Source organism: Balaenoptera musculus, chromosome 9 (genome assembly GCF_009873245.2).
Source record: "Balaenoptera musculus isolate JJ_BM4_2016_0621 chromosome 9, mBalMus1.pri.v3, whole genome shotgun sequence".
NCBI classification, from domain to species: domain Eukaryota; kingdom Metazoa; phylum Chordata; class Mammalia; order Artiodactyla; family Balaenopteridae; genus Balaenoptera; species Balaenoptera musculus.
The window spans coordinates 81,787,310-81,809,867 of record NC_045793.1 but is presented as its reverse complement, the minus strand read 5'-3'; the positions used below and the strand labels follow the sequence as shown (position 1 = coordinate 81,809,867).

General features: G+C 34.2%; 1 protein-coding gene across 1 annotated transcript in view; it reads right to left on the bottom strand.

The window, feature by feature from the left end:
- PCLO (piccolo presynaptic cytomatrix protein) overlaps window positions 1-22,558 on the bottom strand; it is a 384,092-nt gene that overhangs the window by 87,431 nt on the left and 274,103 nt on the right. Inside the window, exons 11-15 of the mRNA XM_036863834.1 lie at window positions 14,192-14,300; window positions 13,585-13,652; window positions 12,299-12,513; window positions 6,048-6,098; window positions 2,825-2,949 (exon numbers count right to left, since the gene is read on the bottom strand). Coding sequence (XP_036719729.1) covers window positions 2,825-2,949; window positions 6,048-6,098; window positions 12,299-12,513; window positions 13,585-13,652; window positions 14,192-14,300 — 568 coding nt within the window. The remainder of the gene's footprint in view (window positions 1-2,824; window positions 2,950-6,047; window positions 6,099-12,298; window positions 12,514-13,584; window positions 13,653-14,191; window positions 14,301-22,558) is intronic.

Sequence of the window (22,558 nt, the reverse complement as noted above, 5' to 3'; positions counted from 1 at the left end):
AAATATTTTCTCAGTCCCTTTCTTTTTCTCTTCTTTTTCCGGGACCCCTATAATTTGAATGTTGGTGCATTTAATGTTGTCCCAGAGGTCTCTGAGTCTGTCCTCTTTTCATTTTTTTTCTTTATTCTGCTCTGCAGTAGTTATTTCCACCATTTTATCTTCCAGGTCATTTATCTGTTCTTCTGCCTCAGTTATTCTATTGATTCCTTCTAGGGAATTTTTAATTTCATTTATTGTGCTGTTTATCATTGTTTGTTTGCTCTTCAGTTCTTCTAGGTCCTTATTAAACATTTCTTTTATTTTCTCCACTCTATTTCGAAGATTTGGGATCATCTTTACTATCATTACTCTGAATTCTTTTTCAGGTAGACTGCCTATTTCTTCTTCGTTTGTTTGGTCTGGTGGGTTTTTACCTTTCTCCTTCATCTGGTGCATATTTCTCTGTCTTCTCATTTTGCTTAACTTACTGTGTTTGGGGTCTCCTTTTCACAGGCTGCAGGTTCATTGTCCCTGTTGTTTTTGGTGTCTGCACCAGTGGGCAAGGTTGGTTCAGTGGGTTGTGTAGGCTTCCTGATGGAGGGGACTGGTGCCTGTGTTCTGGTGGATGAGGCTGGATCTTATCTTTTAGGTGGGCAGGACAGTGTCTGATGGTGTGTTTTGGGGCGTCTGTGAACTTATTATGATTTCAGGCAGCCTCTCTGCTAATGGGTGGGTTTGTGTTCCTGTCTTGCTAGTTGTTTGGCATGGGGTGTACAACACTGGAGCTTGCTGGTCATTGAGTGGAGATGGGTATTAGCGTTGAGACATATCTCTGGGAGAGCTCTTGCCGATTGATGGGGCCAGTAGGTCTCTCGTGGTCCAATGTCCTGAACTCGTCTCTCCCACCTCAGAGGCTCAGGCCTGACAGCCAGCCTGAGCACCAAGACCCTGTGAGCCACATGGCTCAGAATAAAAGGAGGGAGGGAGGGAGGGAGGAAGGAAGGAAGGAAGGAAGGAAGGAAGGAAGAGAAAGGAAGGAAGAAAGAAAGGAAGGAAGGAAGGAAGAAAGGAAGAAAGAAAAGAAAGAAAAGAAAGAAAGAAAGAAAAAGAAAAGAAAGAAAAGCAAGAAAATAAATAAAATTATTAAAATAAAAAATTTAAAAAAATATTATTAAAATAAAAAAATAAATACATAATAAAAAAAGAAGAGAGCAACCAAACCAATAAACAAATCCACCAGTGATAACAAGCACTAAAAACTAAACTAAAATAAACATAAAAATCAGAAACTGGTCAGTTGCATACAGCAAACCCCAAGTCTACAGTTGCTCCCAAAGTCCACCGCCTCAACTTTGGGATGACTCATTGTCTATTCAGGTATTCCACAGATGCCGGGTACATCAAGTCGACTGTGGAGATTTAATCCGCTGCTGCTGAGGCTGCGCGGAGAAATTTCCCTTTTTCTTCCCTGTTCGCACAGCTCCTGGTGTTCTGATTGGATTTGGCCCTGTCTCTGCATGTAGGTCTCCCTCTGGTGTCTGTTCTTTTGGGAAGTCTGAAGTCTTCTGCCAGCATTCAGTTGGTGTTCTGTAGGAGTTGTTCCACATGTAGATGTATTTTTGATGTATCTGTGGGGAGGAAGGTGATCTCCACGTCTTACTCCTCCGGCATCTTGAAGGTCCTCTCCAATGTCTTATTTATTAAAAAAAAAAAGTCTTTATTTTTGAAGGAAGGACAGTTTTGCTGGATACAGAATTCCTTGTGGACCATCTTTTTCCTTTAGTACACTGATTATGTCACCTCCCTACCTTCTGGGCTCCATGGTTTCTGATTGTCAATCAGTTGTTAATCTTATGGAGGATCCCTTGGATATGATGAGCCACTTCTTTTGCTTCTTTCAAGATTCTGTCTGTGGATTTTGATAGTATGATTATGAAGAGACCTGGTATAAATTTTTTCTGTTTATCCTGATTGGATTTTGTTGAGCTTCTTGGCTGTGCAGATTTTTTCCAACAAATCTTTTGCCATTATTTCTTCAAAAATGTTTTCTGCCCTTTTCTCTTTCTCTCCTCTTGGAACTGCCTCTCTGTGTATGTTTGTATACTTTATGATATCCTAGGTTTCTAAGGCATTGTTCCTTTCTCTTCATTCTTTTTTCTTTCTGTACCTTAAAGTAAACAATCTCAATTGACCTGTCTTCATGATTGCTAATTGTGTCTTCTGACTAAATATATTGTTTATCTCATTATTAAGACAGTAGATCCTAAGACTTCTCATCACAAGGAGATTTTTTTTTCCTTTCATTTTATTTTACCTGTATGAGATGATAGATGCTAACTAAAGCTTTATTTTATAATTTTAAAACACTCATTTGAAAATATGCATATGAATAATAATATATCAAGTCAGTTAATGAACATTTAATGTATTGAATAATACACATGTCCTATAAAAGAGTAACTGATGAGTCCCTGAACGCTGGTTTCACAAATACATTTTGAAAAGTAAACTAATTCTTTAAATCTTCCACAAATAATTCCTGAAATGATTTTAATGTCTACCTGATTGGTCATAGCACAAGTGCTTTCCAGAACTGAAATACTGATGTGTTCTCATCCAGGCAGGTTTTGTTACGATCATGGCTCTCCTAAAACCCATTAAGGCCTAATTACAAATTTTTAATTCCACCTTACTTACTAATTGGAAATAAATAAATATGACATGTAGATAAAACTAAGGAAAAGATATTAAACTCTTTAAATTAGAGACCAGAAGACACTATCACTATTTTTTAAACCATAGGGCAATATTTACAATACTTAGAATATATTGCTTCTTTACTTACCCTCGCCCTGGAAGAAGGTACACTTTAACAAAGGGGTCTGAGTAACCATTGTTGTCTCGAGGGACAAGGTTTCTTGCTTGGAGAATATGTATTATGAGATTTCCAAGATCATAGTTGATTTGAAGCTTAAAGGGACAGCAAATATTCCATGAACATTATTTTTTTGTTTTAAAAAACATATAATACATTATTATTCAGTATTTTACCAGTATTTTAAAAAAGTTCTCATAAGAAGCATCAACTGCTACTTTCATTTTATTTGAAACTGAACAGACCAGTTAATGTCTAATTTAATTGGGAGCTCCCAGGCACACATTAATTCCTAGTAAATGTGCTGTTCATTCTTTCCACAGTGAAAGTTCTGGCCTGTCAAAAATTCATTTAGGATAATCACACAGTGAATGCTAGCTCCATTTTTAAACTAAATTTCTACTCTTAGGAAAATCAGAAATGTTAACATTCATAAATACAATTGCCAGAATTTTGTAAGTAAATTAAATAATTGATGAATTTATTAGAAAATATCTTTTGCATTTCATCAAGTAATTAGCAGTGGGTGGAATCATTATTTAAAGACAAAGATGTTAGTACTGAATTGTAAGAATATTTAAGAATGTGTAGATTTTATCCCTTCCTATATTACATTAGCTGATAAACCTATAGCTGTTCTTTCTGTGCGTGCTTTCTTAATAGTGAGGCTAAGATAATGAAGTATTGTTCTTTGATTTTAGAAGCTGAAGAGACAAGAAGAGGCACTGTCTCATAGATGCTAAATGGCTGTTGTAAAATTGTCATTGAATAGTAAAAGACTTACAATTCAAATTAATATTTGCATGATTCAAAATAATCAAATTAACTAATTTTTCACCATCACAAATGAAAGATTCTTTTGGCATCATTTAGAATAAGACAATTCTGTTTGTTGCTGTTTCTGTTTATCAAATAACAGAAAGGAAGGGATCTATATTTTGAAAAAGAAAATCCATAAATAAAAAATGAATGTATTTTTTATAATCATACAAAACAGATACGCTATGTTTATGTTGAAAACGGAATAATTTAGATGAGATAGTCTTCATGTTAATAATTAAAATAATTTCCTAATTTCAGCATAATTTTGATCTGGTTATGTTTTGTGGCAGAAAATGAATCTTTGCTTTCCTCAGTACAGGAAGGCCCAGAGTCTCTCTGACCATCATGGAAGCAATATGAAACATGAAACAAAGGGCCGTGAAGGAAGAGGAGAAATGAAAAGTTTAGAACTGCAGTAACTGTGCTCTAATGGAGTACTGAAATAGAAGAATTATTTTGCAATTAATTTCAATGAGGTTTAGAATGGCTTCCAAATCTTTAAGGAGAAATTCTTCTCCATTTTCTCCTTTCTCTGCTAGCCTACAAGTCCACTTTTAACTGGTAAGGCAGTAAAATCATTTCTTATTGAAACTGAGATTTGCAGGCTACCCTAAGACAGTGCTTTCCAAAATGTACTCTGTAAATTTGGTGCCTTAGAGAACACTGAGAGTTGCTTGAAGGTTACATCTGAGAGAGAATGAGATGCCCCCAGTAACCCTAAACCAGAGCTACGCCATGCTGGCAATTCATTGTTTGGGTGTTTATATACGGTTTCATTTGGAATAAGGTTTTGCTAAAAGACAAAAGATAAAATGTAAAAACTTGAAATCACTGTCATAAGAAAATATCCAAAAAAAAAAAGGAAAAGAAAATAACCTGGGTGTTAAGAAGGAAAATTATTAGAGTAAATTTCCACTATAGAATTAAATATTACTACTGAAGGGAAAGGAAAATAAAATAAGGACAAATAAAAACAACAAGCCAAAAAGAAACAGCACATATTGGCCCATGAGCAAGAAGTTTAAAAAAATGAGCAGAGAGAAGGAGATATTATGAATGAGAACACCTAGCATTTTCTGTGCTGCATGTGAAATAAAGAAACATCAGGTCTGTTTTTCTAGAAGTGGGAAATAGCAGCGATACAGCAAGATCAAGAGCACACAGGTGATCCCGACTCCATCCTGCTGGCTCCTTCTTAGTAAGGTGCCCACGTTCTGCACTCTTTCTCCATTTCCACTCTCATACTCCACTTCTGCTTGAATCAGGGTGTACCTAGATAACACTTAATTGATTTCTTTGTCTTTGTGTCCTACTCTTCATAATACTTTCTAGAGGCCAAGGCTCTATGAATTTCTATCACATATTGCTTTGAATTAGCCTCTCCCTCACTCCAAAATATTTATTTCCTGATCACTCTATTATGTCGTGGCTAACATCCCCTGGCTTCTGTTCAAGGTTCTTTTAATTTAGTCTCAACTTATCTCTACAGGAACATTTTCCTGCAGCAAGGCAGATCTGTTCCCTTCACTACCCTCTGGCAGAAGAAACTTTCCTTGTACCATTTCTTCCAGGAAAACACTCCCCCTTTCTCTATGCTTACCCTCAAATTAGTTCAAATCTCTGTTACCCTTTGTGAAAATGTACTGTAGATGCAACTAAGACTCACTGTTCTCTTTCCCTTATCTGAAATGTACTATCTTCAAATAGTTATTATTTGGTATTGTGTTAATTCTTTCCACATGACATTTCTTATCTACACTAAATTACTTTTTGGTACCATCTAAAGTACAGTTTTTCTAACATTTTTGACTTTGCCCATGTACAATGCAATATAAACACAGAAACACACATACAGAACTAAAAAATATAGTGATTTATACTATTTTCTTCTATTTTCCTGGTCAAAATCCTCTAAATTGATTTGATAAATTACAGATTGGTTATGACCCCCAGTATGAAAAACACTGCTCTAAAAGAACTGCTCAGCAATTATTTGACAATTATTGATCAGAGGAAGAAAAGAGGACAGCATTAGACTCATGAAACTCTTTAAGAGGAACCTTCAAATATCTAGGAGAATCTATCATGTTTGAAACACTTTCAACATGTATAAAGTAACCGAGGCATAATACACTGATACTGTTAAGGTATCAGGCAGACTTCGAAGTATAGAATTCCACAGATATCATTAGATTTAATAAAACATGTATTTGTATTAAAATACTTTTCTGTAAAATTGTATTTTTTCATTATACATCTATATATGTTATAAAACAGGAAAGGTTCTAACAATGCTTACAATTTCAACAGACCAGTGGGAAAAAGAGCCACAAAAGATGGTATAACAATGATCTTTTAAAAACTTTCATACCTGAATTTCCCCCGTAATTGGATGAGAGACAGCCTTTGTTGCATCAGTAGGCTGCAATGTCAAAACATAGATTAATAGATAAACCTTTCATAGGATTTACCATTTCAACTTCCTTCTGAATTAATTTCTGTTGGTCAGAGCACACCCTGCCTGGAGAACACATTTCACCCATTTGGCTGCTTCAGATTAGGGTGTCTACTTACACTTCTCAATACATGTTTAATTCTATAAATACATAAATCCCTTTTTCATTTTGTGAAGCCTGTTTCGAGGCTATAATTTTATACCTGCAGTAATCTACGTTCAATTACCTAAGAAATGGAACAATATTGGTTGAAAGTGTTCAATTTAAATATGAACAGATTTTAAGTATCTATAAGAGAATGAAAAAGGTACTGTTTTTATTCAACTGCCTAGGAGCCCAGAAGTTATAAAAGTCCACCCTTATATTCCTTTGCTGGGTTCTCAGCCTGTTCCTACTCCCTTCTAGAGTGGAACACCCAGGCAATCACTTCTTAGTATTTCATACTTTTTTAATTAAAATTCCATCCCAGTCTATATAAGTTCTCATCTCCTTAATAATTTCCTTATGTCAGTAAAGCCTTAAAAACCATTAGGACTGTGATCTGGTAAAGTGATTCATTCTGCTGATTAAGGGACTAATTGCTGAATTGTTACATTTCAATAGAATGTACAATTTTGTACCAAAAAAGAGATGCTGTCCCTGACTCTAGATCTATAATAGAATTTCAGGCAACGTGGCATCACTATAGGGAGATATTTACTAAAATGGAGGCAAGCTTGCTACCCTACAAATAAGGTCCTGTCTCCCTATATATACATAATATTGGTTTTATTTTAATAATTAACCAGAAAAGGAGCAATTCATAATACTTAGGTGTATATACTTGTTCTGCTACCTTTTCTTTTATAAATTTATGCTAGACATGAGAGCAATCAAAGAAGACAGCTATATTCCAGGTCTCGTTCTGTGAAATCAGAATAAAAATAATGTAATCATTGGTAAAGTTATGGAGTAGGGGTTAAATTTTCTAAGCCATATATCCTTTATTAGTTCAGCTCTTTTATAAGAAACTACGCTCTGGCTGCAAAGGATAAACTGCTAGGTAATGAACCATTATATTTACTTAATAATTATTTTACTGTTTAAATTTTAAGAAAAAGAAACTGAATCTAGAAAAAGGACCACACAACTTCCTGAAACTATTTCTATCTCAATTAAAGATGGGGAGTTCCCTAAAACCAGATATCCTTGCATCTCAGTTAGGAACGTTGGGGAATAACTAGAGATAAAAGGTCAAAAATAAGACCAGAAAAAAAAAAGAGTAATGATAATGTGTTTTGTCTTGATTTACTTTTGACAGTTGTAACTCATTTGACATATGATCATGCAAACATAACTAGATTCAACACAGAGAATCAATGTATGGACCATCTTTAAATGTTCTGCGGTATGGCAGTGAACTCATAAGAGCACAGAAGGATATTGTAATATCTGTTGTACAGTGGGCAAACTACCAGCTCCAGATAGTTACAGTTTAAGATTAGAGACAAGTATTTCTTTTCGATAATGTCATACCTTTGTGAGGCTGGTTTGTGATGACTGTGGTGATAAAAAAAAAATGTACTGCAAGAAAATCAGTGAGATCAGTGTGGAACAGGAAATGAGAGTGTCAGTGTTCAAACCAATTCCACCATTTGAGTAGCTGTGCAGTGCCCATCAGGCACATACCCCACTGATACATAATTTGAATTATTAACAATGAAATAAATATATCATTTTTATTTCATTTTATGGGTATTATTTTTTCCAATGGTTACTAAGATGTTAGGGCATAAATACTAGTTAAATTGTTAGGACCTAACTACATAATAAATGAAATCGTTTTAGGTATTTCTTTGGGTATAAGGGCATCATGAAAAAATTACTGAGATGTTGTGTGCCATGATAGAAAAGTTTGGGAAAGCAAGAACCTATTTCATTAGAACACTTAAAACTAGTAAGCACTTAGTTCAATTATTTATTTATACCATGACTTGGAAGAAATTATTCAGATTTTAAAGATAAAATGAAGAAAGTCTGATTAGATTCCAGAAATAAAAGACCTTGAGGCGGTAAACTAAAAATTTTGAAGACAGAAATTCATATTGAATTAGTAAGCAAAATAATAAAAAGTCTTATATACATAACATATAACTTAAACATATATCTAAATAGATTCATATTTTACTTACATTTACTCAGAAGCAATCACTTAAACTAGAGTATTAATAGATTAATAATTACTTATGAATAATCATTCAAAATGTTTAATAGATGGTGCTCTAAATATCTAAATGTATAATTATGCTATGATTTAAATATTTTAGTTTTAATACATTCCATTACATTAATGTTTTATAATTTAATATAGAGTTAGCCTCATACCTAATAAAAACAAAAGGATCTTAAAACTATAATTTTCTAAATTAACTGATGAACATATGCTACATTTGGAAATATTATATTATCTGACTCAGAAACATGTGAGTTTCAGACAGTTGCTCGATATTTCTCTAATCTCTCAATATCAATTTTTTTAACATTGCAGAATTTGGAGAACAAATAAAAGTATTGTTTTTTATGCATACTACACGTTGACTGGCCAAGAAATATCATTAAATTTATTCATTCATTCAGCAAAAATGTTTTAAGAAATTCAGTACCAGCTAAATGTTGATGATAAACACCCCAAAAGATGAATAGGTAGTAGTCCCTTTCTTCAAGAGTGTTAACATCTATTGACTATACATTTCTATATATATATATAAAATCTCAAAAATAACCAGATTTGATTATTGTTATTACTACTAATAAGAGTTAAAAAGTAATCTCTATACCATCACTGTCCAGTAGAATATAATGTGAGCCACACAGGTTATTTGAAATATTCTAGTAGTAACATTAAGAATATAAAAATAAATGGGTGAAATTAATTTTTACTGACATATTTTATTTGATCCAAATCATTAAAAATATTATCATTTCACGATGAAATCAATATAAAAGTTGTAATGAGCTATTTTACATTCTTTTTTTATACTATGTCTTTGAAATTTGCTGTGTAATTCACTTATACAGCATATCTCAATTAGGACTAGCCACATTTCAAGTGCTCAGCTGTCACATGTGGCTAGCAGCTACTGTCATGGACAGTGCAGCTCTGTAACTCTTCATCTTAGCAAAACTTCTATAAAAACTACATAGGCCACATTCCTGGCATAGAAAAGAATGACCACATATCATAAAACCTGATCATATTATTTCCTTGATGTTTGTCCTACAATACCTGTTTTCATCTTCTACTCATTACCAAAAAAGTTAACATATTACAAAACAATTATATTTTGTACCCCCATAATATTACAGAGACTCACAGGTGCCACTGACGTTTTCATTTAATTTTAATTTATTTTGTTACGGTCTATGCAAGCTACTCTACTATGCGCTTAGGGAGCTAGAATAAGAAATGGTTCTTGGTTCTCAATGAGTTTGCAGCCCATTTGGAAGGATAAAATAAGGAGACAAGTAACTATAATCAAGATACAAATTGTCTTAAGAGGTACATAAAGCATCTGGCACTTTGGATGGAGGGAAGGAGGAAGGAAGGATAACTTCTGACTTAAGGAAGGATTAGAATATGGAAAGACGTTGTGGAGGAAGGCTTCCTGTTATTTTATTTTCACTTATCACTGGCTCTTTATTTTCCACAGATTGTAAAAGCCGTGCATGGCATGTAATGTCTTCCAATTTACAATCATCTAGGCTTCGCCTCTATTTCTTACCCCTATATCTTTTGTACACCTACGTCCTAAGCATACAATTTTGTTTCTGAGATTTTCTTCATGTTGCATTCTCTTCTTCGGATGTTGGTTCCTTTCTCCCCTTTACCAAATCAGTTCATTAGCTAAATGCCAGCTTTTCTAACCCCACTCTCCTAAGAGTGCTCTGTGTACTTCTTAATGACCACCAACACTACAGCTTTACTAAATTTGTTTATATATCTTCTTCATCTATATGTAGATCAGCACTTCTCAAATTACAAGGGGCACCACGCTCATCTGGAGAACTTATTAAAACCCAGGTTGCTTGGTCCCATCCCTGGGGTCTCTGATTCATGAAGGCCTAGGGTGGGATCAAGAGTCTGCATTTCTAACAAGTTCCTAGATGATGCTGGTGCTGTTGGACTGGGAGCATGCTTTAAGAACCACTCGTCTACGTAGTACACAGGGAAGGATTTTATCCCTCTTTGTATCTTGGGTACCAATTACGACCCGTGACACTGAGGTGGCATCCAAAAATGTCTGTGGAAAGTAGGAATGAGTTTAAAACCCTAATAAATAGAGTACTTATTAGCAAGGCTATTGTAAAGATCTGACAACATTAAGCTTATGGTGATAATCTTCTAAGGAAAACCATTGACCAGACTCTCTTAGAATGAGCAGGACAGGGTCTTAGACAGAGGTAGGGAAGCTGACATTCCAGGGAGCAGGGCTTCATTTTCGACAGGATAGTGATCCAATCAGAACATGGTGTCACAGATCAGATAGTTGTAGGGTAGTTTAAGAGGAAGGAAAAGAGACTGGTGAGTGGAGTGACAATACTGCAATACTGTTGGCAAAAACGAATAATGCTTTGCTAAAGAAGTTGGCAAGTTCAGAGAAGATAAAAAAATTATTAAAGACTTATTAAAAAATTAAAAGTCACAGGATTAAGATTCAGTGAATGAAGATAAAAGAGGAGGCAATGGTGCTTTTACATTTGTACTTAATTTTCTGGGAGGATGGTGATATCAAATGCTGAAATAAAAAGTATCTGGATGACAGACTTATAGAACTACAATGTGCTTGGTGTGAAAACTTTGCTAGCCAAGTCTGTCATGTCTTTAGTTCTACTGTGTGGAGATACTGAGAAAGGAATCAGAAATGGTATCAGTGTGTAACTCCAGAGACAGGGCGCCTCCATGAGGTAATTCTTCAAAATTAACACATGTGGTAAAACATAGTTGTGTTAAAATTTATTTTGAAATTGAGTCTATCCTTGAGCTTATTCAAGGATAGTCTTTAGTTCTACTGTGTCTTTAGTTCTACTGTGTGGAGATACTGAGAAAGGAATCAGAAATGGTATCAGTGTGTAACTCCAGAGACAGGGCGCCTCCATGAGGTAATTCTTCAAAATTAACACATGTGGTAAAACATAGTTGTGTTAAAATTTATTTTGAAATTGAGTCTATCCTTGAACTTATTCCTCACAAAACCTTACTATATTTACTTTGAAACAAGTCATTTTATGATGCAATGATTAAGATCATCCTACCATTCTTTTTTGCTTCTGAATAAAAGGGTTTTTTAGTGACATCTGCTGTGTTTTTATACTTACTAGAAAAAACTTTATTTTCCGAAGTCTAGTCAACTTATCCAACCATAGCCTGTCCTTCCTATATATCTCACCACATAAAGAGAAAATCTTATTTGTGGTTAAACAAACAAACAATAAACCTTTTTTAATGTATTTATCAACCATGAAGAGAGTTTCTCTATTAATAATCAAATCTATGGGGGAAAATCACAAATTGTCTATATTATCATCTGATTTTATAAAGTTAAAAAATTAATTCATGTTTTCTTTTATTTCCCCAGTAACTCTAAAATAATAATGTTAGAAACATTTGTTCTAAATGAAGAGCTGCATCAAGAGAAAATTTATTAGTATGGAATTCGGGATAAATTTCAAAATGGCAATACTATATTACTGGCTTTCCTTCTTTCTTGTTGTCCTAAATTATCCTCATTTCTTTGTCCTTTTTACCTTCTACTTAAGTTACAAAATCTACTGTAATGTATATCTTGTGTTTCCAAAAAGATACAAAGATATATTTGATATACAGAGGCTCAGATTTGTGTAACAACAACAAAGAAAAAGAACATGAAGCATTAGATACATTTTTCAAGTTCCCCATAATAATAACTGCTACAGTATTTTAAGAGATGTAGAAACACATCATTTTGATACATCTTGATCAGTTATAAACTCAGAAATGGAAACATTTTTTGTTTGTTTCAGTACATCATTAGGAAAGGAGAAATCACATGAAAAACACCTTAGGAAATAATATTGTATTTCCTATCTCCTAGTCTGAATAAGGAGCTAGAAAATAAGTAACTCGGAGGTTGCATTGGACACTTCTCACCTTGCTGCTGCTGTGTTTCTTTTTGCTCACTGAGGGTGACCCTGGTTGCCCAGGGCTGGGAACAGAACTGGATCCTGCTGATGTAGGACCTGAATGAACGTGAGATCCTTTTTCAACGACGGACGACAGAACCAGTGGTGACTGCTGTAGCGAGACCTTCTGGAGCTCTGCAGCCAACTGCTTAGGATCAACCCCTGGGGATTTCGCTTTATCCACTACAACAAAATGAAATGGCTTCACACAGTCTCAGTTTCATAGGTACTTAATACCATGGAACTTATCTGAGTTCTAGATAACAAAGTCATCTAGAACTTATAAAAGTTTTATAGTTACTTATAAAACAAGCTAAATAAAAAAAATACATGCAATTGTACCTTTATGAATCTATTTTTAAAGAAGTCTGGAAGGCTCAGAGAAAAGTGAAAGAATACTAAATTACAGAGGAAAATGGAGGTTCCTATTATATCTTCAGAAAAATGTTTTAAAATGTTTTATATAGAGAATTCTATGCATGATAAAATATTGTTTTACTCACTGGAATTTAATTTGTATGACTGGCTGTTTTTCCTCCTTGAAATCTTATATATCTATTTCTCTAAGGGAGGAATGTCAAAGAACATATTTACATTTACAGATGTATGAAAATTTCTATAGGCCTTGGCCTGCTCTGTTCACTGCAGTGACCCAGCCTCTTAGAAATGCTGACTACAACATAGGAAGTGCCCAATAAATATTTGTTGAACAAAGTTATAGTGATATTTTTAATCTTATAAGTGATTTAAATTTATAGACTGTATTTGTTATCTAAGAGATAAATCTACTTCATCATGTAGTTATGAAATTGTGTGTTGAATTTTATTTATCATAAAAGGCAATCAAAAGCTTCAGGAGTAAGTGTTCCAAAACCAACTGCTAAAAAAGAACCAGTATCACCTAAAAATTATATAGGACCCCAAACAAATGGCTCCATGGATTACTTTCATACAATGAATTTAATTTTAAAGAATTAAAAATATAAACTCTCACAGTAAGAATTTCATATGAATTTCTTTAATGGGTCTAACATGTAAATATGTGTTTTCCTAGAACACTAAAAGTGTAGCTACAATGCTTTTGATTTTCTTTATGATTACATAAATATATAAACATCTGTCTATAAATTTATTTTTGCCTATATCTGTGTATATGTCTATATCTTCATCTACAGCTACATCTGCCTCTACAATTACTTCTCCATTTAAATCGACATCTTTACCCACAGTTGGAAGCAGACTGCTTTCACCTACCAGCTTTTGGTGGTTCATGAAGTTCTAGGTGCTGGGGATTTTCAGAATCTGATAGCATACTGAGGTCCCTAAAAATTAAAACAAACAAAAAAAAAATTAAGAAAGCAACTGAGGAAGTCTGAGACAAAAGGCCTTTTTTCCCAACTATGCTGAATATTTTTTTTCAGTAGGTAAATGAGAAGTGGTTAATGATATAAAGCAATTTCAAAGCATGCTCACCCTTCTAACCAAATCTATATTTGCAATGCTGTTAAAAGTCAGCTGATAAAAATGATTATTTAAGGTGAAATCTTTATGGATTAAATATAAGTTCATTTTGAAATACTGTACACATCCATGAAATCTAAATGGGTTTAGGCTTTCATTTAAATGATGCATGTTTCAATAAAAGCATGAAAGGGGACATAATCAGAAACAAAATTAGCTGGATTCTTTCTATGCTTTAGACTTTGATTCTGAACACAAGAAATCTATAAAACTTGTATTCACTTCATGTTCTAATTACAGGAAATCTTGCTGACTGGCAAAGGTTCCACCTTAACAATTTTAAATTAAAAGAGCCATGAATAGCCAAAAAATGGAAACAAAAAGATGGGGAAAAACTCACAGTCTTACACATATTTCTGCTTCCCCACTTTGCTGACTAATGATACTCTGCACTTCTTCATATGTTTTAGAAGTTAAAGGAATTCCATTCCATTCCAATACTTGCATGCCTACAAAGACAAATTCAAGTATAAAATAAAAAAGGTGTGCTATGTCTCATCTGGGTCCACAAGGCACAGAAGACATTGCTTTGCATTTAAAAACCAACTCAGCACACCATTTCAGAGAACATCAGTTCAAAGTTCTCTGGAACATTAATATCAAAATCATATGAAGTTTGATTTCATCAGCTTACCTGAACATATAAAATATGTCAAACAGAACATGCAAAATGTTGCTCTTGAAAATCTATTAAATAGTATCAAACACATGCATTTTGTTCACACTGCTTTAAAGAAAACATTCTTGACCGTATATTGCTTAAACCAATTTTGTGTGGGAAAAAAATAATTGCAACCACCAATATAATTTTTCCACTGGGCAACAGAGCAACTAGAAGAGTGTAAACTTCCATTCTATTGCGGAATAGGAGTGGTAGAAAAAAAGTCATTAGGATTTTGTTGCGAAGCTCCCTTTAAGAAATTGTTACAGCTTCAACTTTGCTCAGATAAAAAAGATTTCCAGGGTGTGTGTTTTTCTTCGCTGCATGCAAGACAGTCCTGAGTAGAAGAAGCAGAAATGTTATACAGAGGGCAGCGTCATGGGTGTGTGTGTGGCCTGTGCAATAGTATGCTCTGTGCTCAGTAGGGCCCCATGCTTGGTTTAATGCTTTGCTACTGCCATCTTGAAATTCTTACCACTGTTTGAACAAAGAGTCCTATATTTTTATTTTGCACTGGGTCCCATAAATTATGTTGCTGGACTGGTTACAGAGCATTTCATGTTTCCTCTCTTTCTAGAAAGATAATTTTCATGCAAAAAAGTAGTAACACAATTAATATTTCAATATTTTACATTTAGTTTTTATGTCCATTTTATATGAGCTGTCAAATAATTTTGGGAACGTATTTGGCACAAATCACATGGTCCTAATATGTAGCTATGTGGGCTAGATATAAATTTGATGAAACCATCCAGAGTTATAGTGCCCAGATATTTGTGAATGCTACCAGCTTTACCTGAGAAAAAATACCTGTATGCCAGGACTAGGTTATAATTTAAATAAAAAGAAATACTTGTGGAACAATTAGGTTTTCAATGAGCTTCACAGATGCCAATGTGAAATTCCCTATTACTCACTATTGGCTTCCACGGGAAATTCTCGACATGGCATGACTGAGTCTTTAAAAGTTTTAATGATTTTGATATACATTGGAAAGCATATTACCAGTTGCAAACAAGTGAGGGAAGTTCTTTTACTATTGGGAAATGGCAAAAGAAGTCCATAAAAATGCCCACAATAACACAAACAAGAACGACTTTTCTATAACTTACTCCAAGAAAACTTTATCTTCAGATGGGCCTTAGGTTTATTTCAACAATCCCAGGCTGTTGTACACATAAAATAAGAAAATTACATAAAAGACAGTGATAATACCACTAAAGAAAAATTTAGAACTGAAAGAGGAAAAGCACACTGAAAAACACACATTTTCTTAGTCACAAGAAAGAGTACATTTATGAACAGATGATTCTGAATTGAAACAAATTAATAGTGCTATAATTCAGAAATTGCATTGTTACTTTTCTGCAGGAGCAAATTCTATGAAAGGAAATAGCTGCATAATCTTCATGCTTCTTCTGTTGAATTTACCTGTTCAGTTTTCACAGCTTAAAGGGGCAAATTTATGAAACATATTTATCCAGTGAAATGAATAATGCTTCTAGTTGTAAACAGGAAAACTATGTAGACACATTAATAAAACTGATGAAAAATACAGATAACTAGGATCTTAACCTAGATATATACCTGAGATCATGAACTACATGATTTGCTCTGTCCTAAAATATACCAGCTGAACTTCTTTTCCCCTTACTCAGTTTCCCACTAGCACTGGGGCAGTACTGCAGTTCAAAAGATTTTGTTCTTTTATCCTTTTATTTTTGGTTTCAATGGTGAGTATGTGATCTATAGGGAAGTGACTACCTGAACACAGTTCCCTTTCCTCTGCCTCTCCAACTTCCTACAAATCCTACAAGAACCACAGTAAAATAACCAAGTATATATACAAACTACTTTTAAATTCATAAGATGGTTTTAGTCACTGTGAGAATTAAGTACTGTTAAGTATGTGTCTTCAAATATGGTATTTTTGAAAATACTTTAATTGTAAAATCCTATAAACTATTTTAAAATGCATGGAGAAATTGTTTGATCATACTACACAGAAACCAAAGTATTATTTTATCATTTCAATGATTTGAATGTAAGCATATTCAATCTTAAGGAAACTTTTTACTCTGATCTTGGTTTAGAAATAATTCCCAGAACACAGTGAACACATGAATGGTTTTATCTATTATTTAGCATTATGAGCAGACACATTTTCTTTATGTTTAAATTATAACAACATGTATGTTAACCAGTTGTTCAAGTTTGAGATTGCATAGATGATACTTCAGTTACATCCCTAGAAAGTGCCTCTTCTAATGACTTTTAATAGGAAAACTAAGATAATCTGAATTTTTTTGAATGTGCAACAGTAATGATAGAATTTGCTGCTCAAAGTCTTACACCTAATAGGTTATTAAAAACTGAAAAAAGACAATAACCAGGTAATTTTTGAATTCTAAAAACATCAATCACTATAAAACATTCTCAAATATGTATTTTTATAACTTCTGGGATTACTGAATTTCGTATGTTTCTCAAATTGGCAAAAGCTCTTCTTATCTTTACAGTTCAGAATTTCATATATGTTATTTCTCTGTCTATAATATTTACCATTACTGCAAAAACATCTTCTGTATTCAAATTATTGCATTAACAGTCAAAATCTTATATGTTAATGTATATCCAAACATATAGCACACAAAAGCTCATGACTTTTATTGATTTATTCCACAAATATTTATGTGGCAGGCACTACACAATTCATCACCTTTGTGATGATCACCACCTTTGTATCTACTATTTTATGCTGTTATAAAAATTAATAAAAATGATACTCTACTAGAAAAAGCAGAAGTATCTTGGCAATTAGGAAAATGAAGATTCACAGAGAAGGAAATTCAAAAGTGGTTTAAGTATAAGAAGAAAAGCCCAGACTCATTAGAGATTAGAAAGTACAAATCAAAGCAATAATGATGTATTACTTAACGCTCATCATATTGAGGAAAGTTTGAAAGCCAGAAAATACAGTGTGTTGACCAGGATATTGGATTAGGGGACCTTGACTTCAAGAGAGATTATAATTGCTAGCTAACAATACTGTATCGTACACTTAAAAACCTGTGAAGAGGGTAGATCTCAACGTTAAAAGTACTAAACAGAATTTTAAAGAGAAAAAAAGAAGAATGTAGGATGAATGAAAGGAAGGGGAGATAGAGAGTTCTGGGGAGAAGATCTCCCCCAACAATGGTGGCTGGAGGTTGCAAGGGCAGTAGAGAGCAGCACCCTACTTGCTTATATTATCCAGGGAAGACGGCATTACCTCAAAGAAAAATTTCTGTGCGGTGCCATTAGAAAAGTCGACCTTAGATTTGGTGGCTCAACCTAGGCAGAATTACTTTCGTGAAAATTTGGTCACAGTTTAAAGGAGCCACCCACTGTCAAGGAAGCGTGCAGGCCTGGACACTGCTCTCAATGCGGTGTGGGTCAAGGGTCAGAGGCCCAACCCCCAGTGTTCTAGAATGTGTAAGAGACTCACTGGGAATTTCCCCAGTGCTCGTGGGGCAGGCAACATCAAAAAATTGAAGTGTTTCAACTTCTCACCAGTAGATGAAGGGAAGATTGGAACTGATTACATTTGATTTACAGAAAAAGTCGTATGTTTCTTACACTCCAGTATAGGTGTTGCAAATTCATGCTTTTTAAACAGAGTTAAGGTAAATAGGGGAATATATCCATGATTTGTGGGTCCAATTTGAAGAAGATTCTCGTGATAGGATTCTGTTTCTAATCACTCTGACCACTAAAATAATCTATTATTCCAGTTCAATATTTCCTGGAAGGATTGGTACAGATACCAAAGTCACTCTATGGCTACAGTTTATGGTGTTTAGAATTAGATATGTTACTTGAAACAGGCTACAACAGAATGTGGCTGAATAAGGCAGGAAAGGGGTTATGGGTAGATTAGTAAAATTTTATTGATCCCCCCGAAAATAATATAACACGTGGAGATATCCAATGATAGGTTTGTGATGCTATCATCTCATTTAAAGCAGGGTGCAGTTCATAAATTTATAAACTTTCCTCAGTTTAATTTCCCAATTTATTTTGTTAAAATACTCAGAATGGATGTTTTCTATTGACTTTCTAATTAAATGGCATGAACAGATTAATATCATCAAATCTAAAGGATATCATGACCAGCTAACAGTAACAGATTAATCCAAAATGCACTCATGATTATAGAGATACAGAGTTGGGTTAAATGGACATAGGAAGCTAGGGCAAATGATACAATTGTGCATGAGAAATGCTTGTCTTAACTGGTGCCTCCTCTGCTTTAAATATCCCTAGCGAACCAGCAGGAATTTTAACTTTAATTATGTTCTTAACCTTTTTTGATACTCATGTGTTCTGTACTATTCCCTTTATAAAGTTATTTAAATGTATCCCACTACTCAGACAATGGATTTTAACATAAAATATCATCAATTTATACCAGGGAAAGTGTTTCTTAATAAATACAGGAGATGTTTGAACCAGTGACAAAATCATCATCATCATCATCTCCACTGAGCATATATATAGAAGATACAAATTCCATTTCCTAACATTATTTGACAGATAAAATGCGCAGAGCTTTGCTTTGACTTCTGAGTTGTAACTTTAAATCACGTGCAAAATCGGACAAAAAGGAAACTATGTTTTGAAAAGTAAAGTTATAAAAAGAAATCTTCCAATCAAAATTTAAGAGCAAAAAATTTAAGAGCCAAAAATTCCAATATACTATTCTAGAGTATAAGAAAATACATTTTTTTTACAAAGAAGGAGGTTTTTTTTTTAATCATAACCTAAGTACTCATCACTAGAAATATTACAACATGGTCAATTTCTGTGCATAAAAATGTTGTTTTTATATTTTGCTTATTTTGAGCCGAAGACACTATATAATTATTATGAATGGTATAATCAAAACTAAGAGTGAACTTTAAATACATAAATTCTTTCATCATTTGAATAGTTAAAGGATAGAAATAAAACAGAGAAGTCATTGCAAACAATAAAAAATCAATAACCATTTTATCACCCTAAGAGAAACTTTATAAAAATAAAATGAATTATGTGTTAAGTTACTTCATAAGAAGTGCCAGTATTCTATTAACATCATGAAGAAGACCTAGCAAATAATTCACTTTGGCTGGATGGATGTTCAACACATAACAAATGTTATTTGATGGAAAAATTCTATTCAAAAAGTTCTGACTTACAGTAAACAGAATGTAATTTCAATATATATATATAGATATAATATAGTATATACAACGTATTACAATTATTGATTTTTCCATTAATAAACCAGAGTTGTTTAAGAAGACACCTTAACAGCAATATCTGCCAAATAATAGAGAAAAAACTCAGCTATTTTCCCTCCAGCTCTTTAAAATTCACGTAGAGAAATTATTTCCTCTAATTCAGAAGCAAACATGATTAACAACCACAAAAAATAATGGTAACATATTTTAGATGAATTACACAAAACTTTCAGATGTATACCATCTAATTATAAGAAGTCTTTTTGATTAAAATGAATAAAATTAGATCTATTTCACTTATGTTGATCGTACCAACATGGGACTTTGTGTTTTTTTTTTTACAAAGTTATTTTGACCACTTTTTCTCATTTTATCTTTACAGCACTTCAGTAAAATAGGTAGGGTAAATGTAACTATTACTATGTTTACAGATCTGAAATCTGTTTTAGAAATTATACTGAGTGGTAGTTCAAAAAGCCAGGACTCCTGATTCCTCATCTACGTTCAAGAATATTATTAGCATTCTGAGGGCTTAATTTCTGTTTAGGTTGTATGACTTCTATTAAAGAATGTATATTTATTGTATTAACTAAAATAAGATTTAAGACTTGAATGTTAAATGCTCTGTAGGTTTGTTATATTATGTAGAGATTTAAGTTTTTAAAAAAAACGGTGGAGTACCTTTTGGCCTACTAAATTTGAATACTGTGTACAGGAACAAATGAATGAACATATTGAGGTCATTTTCACTGAGCTGAAATTGAATATACATGTTGTATTAGTATTTATAGATATATGATATAATATCATTTATCTCCACAACCCCTGTTCCCACCTTGGTCTGAACAGCCACATTTCATGCCTGGATTATTTCTATAGCATCCTAACTGCTCTCCTTCCTATTCTTTACTCCATCAAACTATTCTCCTTATAGCAGTCAGAGTGATTTTATTTAAACGTCATTCAGCTTGTGTCAGCCCAGTGCCTTCTCATTTGACATTAATAGAAGCTGAAGTCCTTACACTGACCTACAAGATGCTACCTCTGTTACTTCTGTTACTCTGTTACATCGGTTACTTCTCTGCCGGAAATTCCTGCTTTCTTCTCTCTCACTCACATCCTCACTCACTGCCAGCCACGCTGGCCTCGCTGCGGTCTTATTATTCCTGGCACACACCAGGCAGGCTCTTGCTCTGGGCCTGTGCCCTTTTCATTCCTCTGCCTATAATACCAATAACTCCAAGTTCACTCCTTCCTCTCCTTGGGGGCTTTCCTCAGTTTTTGCCTTCTTGGCGAGGCCTTCCCTGACATCCCATCTAAAATTTCAACCCTACCCTCCTATATGGCATATCCACCCTCCTTGTTATCTTTTTCTCCTTAGCACTTATTACCATTTATTATGTGATACTTATAGTAGGTTTTACTTTCTGTCTCACCTACTGAAATGTATGGTCCATGTTTTCTTCATTCATATCCCACAGGACCAAGAGATGTTGCTCTATAGAGCATGTATTTACATACACACACACACACACACACACACACACACACATGCACACACACACGCTGGAACTTAGAAAACTCAAGCACCATATATGACAGTGATGGGGATCTAGTAAAAACTAGAGAGTAGCGGCTTCCCTGGTGGCGCAGTGGTTGAGAATCTGCCTGCCAATGCAGGGGACACGGGCTCGAGCCCTGGTCTGGGAAGATCCCACATGCCGTGGAGCGACTAGGCCCGTGAGCCGCAATTGCTGAGCCTGCGCGTCTGGAGCCTGTGCTCTGCAACGGGAGAGGCCGCGATAGTGAGAGGCCCGCGCACCGTGACGAAGAGTGGCCCCCACTTGCCGCAACTAGAGAAAGCCCTTGCACAGAAACGAAGACCCAACACAGCCATAAATAAATTTTTTAAAAAAACAAAAAAAAAAACAACTAGAGAGTAAAAGAAAACAAAAGTAGCTTAAGAGGAAAAAAAAGCAATTTTATTTTCTTCCACCACTCTCAGTGTAACTTAGTATATATATGAAAAACCGTTAGTCTGATATGAAAATCTGCATTCCCACAGAATATTCTTTCTGCTCCAGCCACGTCACTATATCTGGAACATGGCTGTACTCCATCACTAAAAATAAGTAAAATATGAACTATGTAAAAAATTAACCAATGAAAGAGATAAAAGCCTAAAAAGATCTGTTTCAGTTCCTGGAGAGTTCTTTGCCCTCAGGAGCTTACAATCTGTTCTTAGACATTACCTGAAAGTTACCTGGAATTCTCTGGGAGGGGAGGAGGCGTATCTGTAACCCACACTTAGTTATGGTACTGGTTCTGACAGAAGCCTGCAGAATCAACCAATGTATTCTGCATTTCTATATTTCTCTTACTGAAACTAGAAGAATATATACATTGCCAAAAAAGTTATTAAATAATGGGTTTTCTTTCCGTAAATACATCTTTCTCCTAGTTCTTCAGGTTTATATTTTTGCTCATTCAGACCCTGACCAAACTTTTCCTCCACAGTGAATATCCTCTATCCACTGCCCTTCTAGGCTGTAACCATCTTGAAAGCAAGGTGGAATTTTAGAATGATAGAATTCTAGGATATACCTGTAGAGTAGTTACTGAATAAACGTTTTGACCCATTTGCATTCTTTATTATTTCCCATATTCCTGATATTCTCACCTCTACTCCTTCCTAACAATCTTCTTTCTGAACTCCCTTTTTATCACCTCCATCTACCTTGTCAGTATATTACTGCTGCATACCAATAGGTTCTTACAGTTC